Source organism: Babylonia areolata, chromosome 12, assembly GCF_041734735.1.
Source record: "Babylonia areolata isolate BAREFJ2019XMU chromosome 12, ASM4173473v1, whole genome shotgun sequence".
NCBI lineage: Eukaryota > Metazoa > Mollusca > Gastropoda > Neogastropoda > Buccinidae > Babylonia > Babylonia areolata.
In genome coordinates this window covers 28645543-28652358 of record NC_134887.1, presented here as the reverse complement: position 1 = coordinate 28652358, position 6816 = coordinate 28645543, and the positions used below count along the sequence as shown (strand labels likewise).

Below are 6816 nucleotides of genomic sequence, written 5' to 3'. Positions count from 1 at the left end.
CTAGCGTGGCCAGGGAACGCGGAAGAAGAAGAAGAAGAAGAAGAAGAAGAAGAAGAAATGTCAGAAACGTGATCGTTAGGATATAACGTTTCAAAAATGTTATGAATACTACCAACAGATTATTGTTGTTATTTTTTTGTGGTAAATTTGAATAATCATATATTTATCTGTATTTTGTTGTTGTTTTTCTGTCAGCACGGCTGTTCTGACCATGAATTATGGGCATGCGGCCTGATTCTTTTAAACATTTGTCATTATCATTGTCTGATCCTCCCTCTCTCTCTCCATGTCACTTGTTCCAGCGCCTGCTTTCGCATTCCTAATTTTGTTTGTTTGTTTGTTTGTTTCTTTCTTTATGTCTGACTGTTTTCTGTCATCATTTCCTCGCTTCATTCCCTTCCTTCTTTTTTTTTCTTTTTTCTTTCTTTCTTCCCTTCTTTCTTTTTTTTTTTTTTTTTTTGCTCCACTGCCTTCATCTTTCTCTGAAGCATGGACGCACGTGCTGTGTACCGATGTTTTGAACAATCAATCCACAGGTGATGAGTAGCACGCAGCACGGTGCACCCCCAGAAAAAGTGCATCTTGGCTGGATATGGTGTGACGGGTCAGAAACCAAGATACAGCACTGCAGCCATTCGGGATGGGGGACCCACAGGTGTGATCCTTCTCGAGCTGTCAGTATCCTCTGCTCAGAAGGTGGTGAGTCATCCAGCATGCTTTGGAATTCATTCTGTGTGTGTGTGTGTGTGTGTGTGTGTGTGTGTGTGTGTGTGTGTGTGCAGTGCGTGCATGCGTGAGTATGCACAAGTTTTTATATTGATATGCACTTGTATGTATCTTATTTCTACTGTATCTGTGTTTGTGTATAATGTTCGATTTATGTTCGTATCTTGTTATGTACTATCCCCCCCAATATTCCTTGTGACCCCGGTACACTTGGTAATAAAGACATAATCTATTCTATTCTATTCTTTTCTATACTCAGTTTTCAGGGGTATGCAGGGAATGTTCTTGTTTCCATAACTAACCGAACGCTGACATTGATTACAAGATCTTTATCGTGCGTATTCGTATTGGTACTTCATTATAGATCATATCTCCAGAAAGCGGAGTATGGCTGCTTAAATTATGGCAGTAACAGCGGTCATACACAGAAGATCCCACTTGAGGATACGACAGAATTATTTATTTATTCATTTATTTATTTATTTAAGTTAGCACTGCACGACAAATACAGGGAGGAATCCCGGACAGGGTAAAGATAATGTCAGTTGTGAGTGTGTGTGTGTGTGTGTGTGTGTGTGTGTGTGTGTGTGTGTGTGTGTGTGCGTGCGTGTGTGTGTGTGTGTGTGTGCGTGTATGTGTGTGTGTGTGTGTGTTTTCACGCGCGCGCGCACGTCTGTGTGTTATGAAATATTTTGAACACATAATTTTCAAACACATTTTGTCATACACTATTCCTGAACAATGATCAACGCATCAGGGTCTGTCACATAACTACGGAAGCTACACTCACTGTCAGGAAAAAGTCACCAGTAATTCCTCCCCAAAACAAACAAACAAACAAACAAACCCACTCACGAATGGTATATTTTTCAGTGTGTGTGTGTGTGTGTGTGTGTGTGTGTGTGTGTGTGTGTGTGTGTGTTTTCTGTGCAGATCTACAGGTTCGTTTGGTCGGAGGACCCAACAATAAAGAGGGACGCGTGGAAGTCCGACTGGGTGACGGAGACTGGGGCAGCGTTTGCGGCTACCGTTTTGACTACAAGGACGCCAGAGTCGTGTGTCGGCAGCTTGAACTCGGCGACAGCGGAACGGTGAGGGGGAGGGGGAGGGGGGGGGGATCAACATAGTGACGAGGGCGTTGTTACTGATAATGATGATGGTAGCATTGATTAATGTTGATGATGATGGTGATGATGATCACGATGATGACGACGACGATGTTGTTGTTGATGATGATGATGATGATGAAGATAAAATGATGGTGACAACGACGACGACGATGATGATGACGATAACGATGATGATGACGATGACGACGACGATAATGATGACGACGATGACTACAGCGGTGTTTGGTGATTATACTCGTGGAGATGGCGGCGATGGTGATGCTGACAATGACATCGAAGGCGAGTGGTGCAATGGTGCATACGTACCTTAGAGATTTTTATTTCTTCTGTCCCACGTTTGCGACGTCCCAGCACCATTACCTCCCCCCCACCCCCCCCACCTCCCACACAATCCCTTCAGACACTTCCACACCTGGACTGATTGTGACACACCTGGACTGATTCTGATATCGACACACCTGGACTGATTGTGACACACCTGGACTGATTGTGACACTGACACACCTGGACTGATTCTGACACACGTAGACTGGTTCTGACACTGACACACCTGGACTGATTCTGACACTGACACACCTGGATTGACTCTGACACACTTGGACTGATTCTGACACTGACACACCTGGACTGGTTCGGACACACCTGGACTGGTTCTGACACTGTCACACCTGGACTGGTTCTGACACTGTCACACCTGGACTGGTTCTGACACTGACACACCTGGATCTTTAACGTGCGTATTTGATCTTCTGCATGCGAAGGGGGTTCAAGCACTAGCAGGTCTGCACAAAAAAAGAAAATAGAAGAAGAAAAAAAAGACCTGATTAATCGGAAAAATCTCCACCCTTTGTCCACCAGGCGCCGTTACCGAGAATCGAAACCCCGGGACCCTCAGATTGAAAGTCCAATGGTTATAGCGCCCGTGTTGTTGTTTTCCATTTTGGTCTGGAACTATGCGACAAGGTTGTACTCTGCACGTCCTTTTTGTTAATTAATGTCCTGGCGTCACCCAGGCCCGAAAGATCCAGACACTTTGGTCTTCATTTGTCGGTGATCAAAGTTGAGGAACGTTTCCACAGATCGCTTCATTGAGGTGGATGACGCTCGACTTTGGGTGTGTTTGTTGGGGATTTTTTTTTTTTATTGGATTTTAAAATTTTTATTTATTTTATTTTATTTTATCTTTTTTTGTCTTCCCGTTACAGCCCTCAACACACTCAGCTCCGAGAGAAGCTGGAGAGAAAGAGAAGTAGTAACGTACTCCCATTCCGTCATTCTTTTGCACCTCTATCTTCCTCCACGCCTTTTCCCGAACCACCTTCTTTCCTTGAACCACGAAAGTGCTTAGTGCCGTTTTTATTTTATTATTATTATTTTTTTAAATATATATTTTTTCTCCAATCATCATGTTTCTAACGATCCACAGGTTCTGCCCAAAACCCGGTATCCGTCGCCGCCAGGAAAGGTGTACAGACTGAAAAAGGTGAAGTGTCACGGGTCGGAATTGAACCTTGGCCACTGCACACACGGCGGCTGGGGCGACTACAGCTGCAACATTTCCAAAGCCGCCAGCATCCGGTGCTACGGGGAACGCCGTGAGTCAGTCATGCGTGCTACCTTCGGTGTTTTCCTTTCGCCCCACTCGCCCCTTTTCCTTTCGCCCCACTCGCCCCTTTTCCTTTCGCCCCACTCGCCCCTTTTCCTTTCGCCCCACTCGCCCCTTTTCCTTTCGCCCCCACTCGCCCTTCTTTCGCCCCACTCGCCCCTTCTTTCACCCCACTCGCCCCTTCTTTCACCCCACTCGCCCCTTTTCCTTTCGCCCCACTCGCCCTTCTTTCGCCCCACTCGCCCCTTCTTTGGCCCCACTCGCCCCTTTTCCTTTCGCCCCACTCGCCCTTCTTTCGCCCCACTCGCCCCTTTTCCTTTCGCCCCTTTTCCTTTCGCCCCACTCGCCCTTCTTTCGCCCCCACTCGCCCCTTCTTTCGCCCCACTCGCCCCTTCTTTCGCCCCACTCGCCCCTTCTTTCAACCCACTCGCCCTTCTTTCACCCCACTCGCCCTTCTTTCGCTCCACACGCCCCTTCTTTCGCCCCTTTTCCTTTCGCCCCACTCGCCCCTTCTTTCGCCCCACTCGCCCCTTCTTTCGCCCCACTCGCCCCTTCTTTCACCCCACTCGCCCCTTCTTTCGCACCACTCTTAATTAACTCTTTGGGGTCCGGCTACAGATTTGCCGTCGTTGCCTTCACGTCCGACAGCACCATTTGGCCATCACAGTATCCAGCGTCTGAAGACTAAAGGCCATCCACTTTTCGAGTCCTTCTGGGGCGATCTGGGGCCCTTGGTCTTGAACCTGAATACCGCTATTGTAGTTTGTGTGTGTGTGTGTGTGTGTGTGTGTGTGTGTGTGTGTGTGTGTGTGTGTGTGTGTGTGTGTTTGTTTGTTTTAGGCTCATGAGGTCACCTTTATTGTTCGGGTATTATGTATATGACATGGATATATATTTTTCAAAGCAAAACTTTGTTGTGCTCGTCCATTGTTAAACCACCCCTGTTGAAACAGAGGGACATGATCATATACAGACACAAACAGACGAACTGACAGACAGACAGAAAGAGACAGGCTGTGTGTTATCAACAATATCAGTAGCTCTGTGTATCCAGTATTGTTAAATGAGTGAATTTCATACAGGTAGTAATGTATTTGGTTAATTGTCGTTAGCTCTTGAGACAACACCCACACCCAACCCACTGCCCGAGTCCAACAAAACCAGTGCCTTGAGAAAGCTGGCCAATGTAAGTCAAATTCTTCTTTTTCTTCTTCTTCTTTTCAACATTCCTCCTGGTTTAAACATTATTTTATTCTCAAAAGCAAACAAACAAAACCACCTCGAACACATAAAGCAGCATCAAGCGGAAATCTACGAGATGCTTAGTGAATAACAGATGCACACACTGAATATAATAACACAACGACCACAATATACGCAACATCGGAGATAAGTATCCTCCCTTGTCTGTGAAAAAGGGGAGATAACTACCCCGACTCCATCTCTGTACCACCCAGGAACACCCAGGAAGACACGTGTGGACTGCTGCCCCCAAAAGTACTCTCCTTTCTCCCTTTTTATCTACCCATTCATTTGTTCCTCTTTTCTTTCTTTCTTTCTTTTTTCTCTTTCTTTCTTTATGTCTGTCTGTCTGTGTCGGTCCTACTTTTGTTCTTTCTTTCCTTCCTTTTTCTTTCCCCTTTCTTCGTTCCAGCCTTCCTTCCTTCCTTCCGTCCTTCATGTATTCATTTCTATCTTAATCCTTTCTTCTTTTTTTTTTCTTTCTTTCTAATCTGTATCATGTTTGCGAGAATTATATGAACAAGTCTCTCTTTAGTAAATTGCAAGCATGCCAAAATTCAAATCAGCCAATCAATTATTCAGTCAGCCATTCAATCAACCAATCAATCAAACAGATAATCAACTGATCAATCAACCAAATCATCAACCAACCAATAAGTGATCGATCTAACTCTGCAAGCCTTTTGCTCCATCATAGAAAAGCATAATTGCAAAATGACAGGATGTCGTGATTTGCCAAAGCTGTCATACTGTACTGCAAGAAGAGTTGTCTTCCACTTTGGGAGGTTGATACAGACGACTAAGCTATGGAGGGACTGCAAAATGTGTCGTTCTTGAAAAAAAAAGTGAGAAAGATACTTGTTTACATACAGTTCTTCACAAGCCGTTTCTGTCACAGAGTATCTGGCGATGATCGTCGTGCGTGCTTGCATTGAAAACTCCGGTATGCAGCAAACGTTTTTGTTTAGTTTTGAAGATCAGCTCGGATGAACTAAGCTTCAGTATGCGAAACTGAAGTCTTTCGTGTAAAGTGAAGGGGAAAGTGATAATAATAATAATAATAATGGTATTTATATAGCGCTGAATCTTGTGCAGAGACAAATCAAAGCGCTTTCGCACCAGTCATTCACACGCATGCATAACTCTAAAACCGGAGAAACTAAAGACATGGAAGAGGCAGGGAAGGGAGACTATTTTGGGAAGAGGTGGGTTTTAAGGCCAGACTTGAAAGAGCTGAGTGTGGAGACTTGACGAAGCGAAAGAGGAAGTTCATTCCAATTGCAAGGTCCAGAGACAGAGAAAGAACGGCGGCCAACAGTCGAGAGTTTGAATCTGGGTATGCGTAAACAGAGTGGATCCGAAGCTGATCGTAGTGAGCGAGATGGAGTGTAGAGGTGAAGGCAGCCACAGAGATAGGAAGGGGCAGTTTTGTGAATACATTTATAACATAGAGTGCTGATCTTGTACTTTATTCGGTGTGAGACAGGGAGCCAGTGGAGATGTTGCAAAAGAGGAGTGATGTGCTCAGATCTTTTCTTTCTGAGCAGAGTTTTGTATGCGCTGGAGGGACTGAATGGATGAAGCAGGCAAACCAGACAATAGAGAGTTACGGTAGTCAAGGCGAGAGAGAATGAGAGAAACGACAAGTCTTGACATTGTTGGTGATGTTCGATGTGATGGATTTTGTATGACAGTCAGTAGTGTCCGACTATGACCGATCAGAACAGCAGATGAGGCAACTGCTGTCACAACCATTTAGGCTAGAATTTGATTATAGTGGAGAGTGTCTTGCTCAAGTTACATCCTCACTCTCTCGGCCAAGAGGGTTTTAGGACTAGTTTGAGAGTCATAGTCCTTCACAAAAGACTAAGCTGTAAATGATTTCTCATTGCAATGGAGAAACCATTGATAATACAGCTGTCACTTTGCTGTGAACTTATGTCAGTCTGTGATGTAAGCTGAGTGTTGGGCCTAGGTGATGAACAATAATCAATCAATGTGATGGTAGTGAGAGTTATCAGAATGTGCCATAGTGTGATGGTGCGCCACTTCCCCTTTCCCCATGCCTGACTTCACAGATGGCCACACTGAGACGTCGAAATAGTCGCTTTT

The 6816-nt window shown here is 45.1% G+C and overlaps 2 protein-coding genes across 2 annotated transcripts in view; both read left to right on the top strand.

Annotated features, from left to right (window-relative positions):
• LOC143287881 (scavenger receptor cysteine-rich type 1 protein M130-like) overlaps nt 1-209 on the top strand; it is a 48269-nt gene extending 48060 nt beyond the window's left edge. Inside the window, exon 25 of the mRNA XM_076596121.1 lies at nt 196-209. Within this exon, the coding sequence (XP_076452236.1) occupies nt 196-209 (14 nt within the window). The remainder of the gene's footprint in view (nt 1-195) is intronic.
• Nucleotides 133-6816, top strand: part of LOC143287880 (uncharacterized) — a 31134-nt gene continuing 24450 nt past the window's right edge. Inside the window, exons 1-4 of the mRNA XM_076596120.1 lie at nt 133-699; nt 1660-1817; nt 3283-3451; nt 4575-4648. Coding sequence (XP_076452235.1) covers nt 540-699; nt 1660-1817; nt 3283-3451; nt 4575-4648 — 561 coding nt within the window. The 5' untranslated portion in view covers nt 133-539. The remainder of the gene's footprint in view (nt 700-1659; nt 1818-3282; nt 3452-4574; nt 4649-6816) is intronic.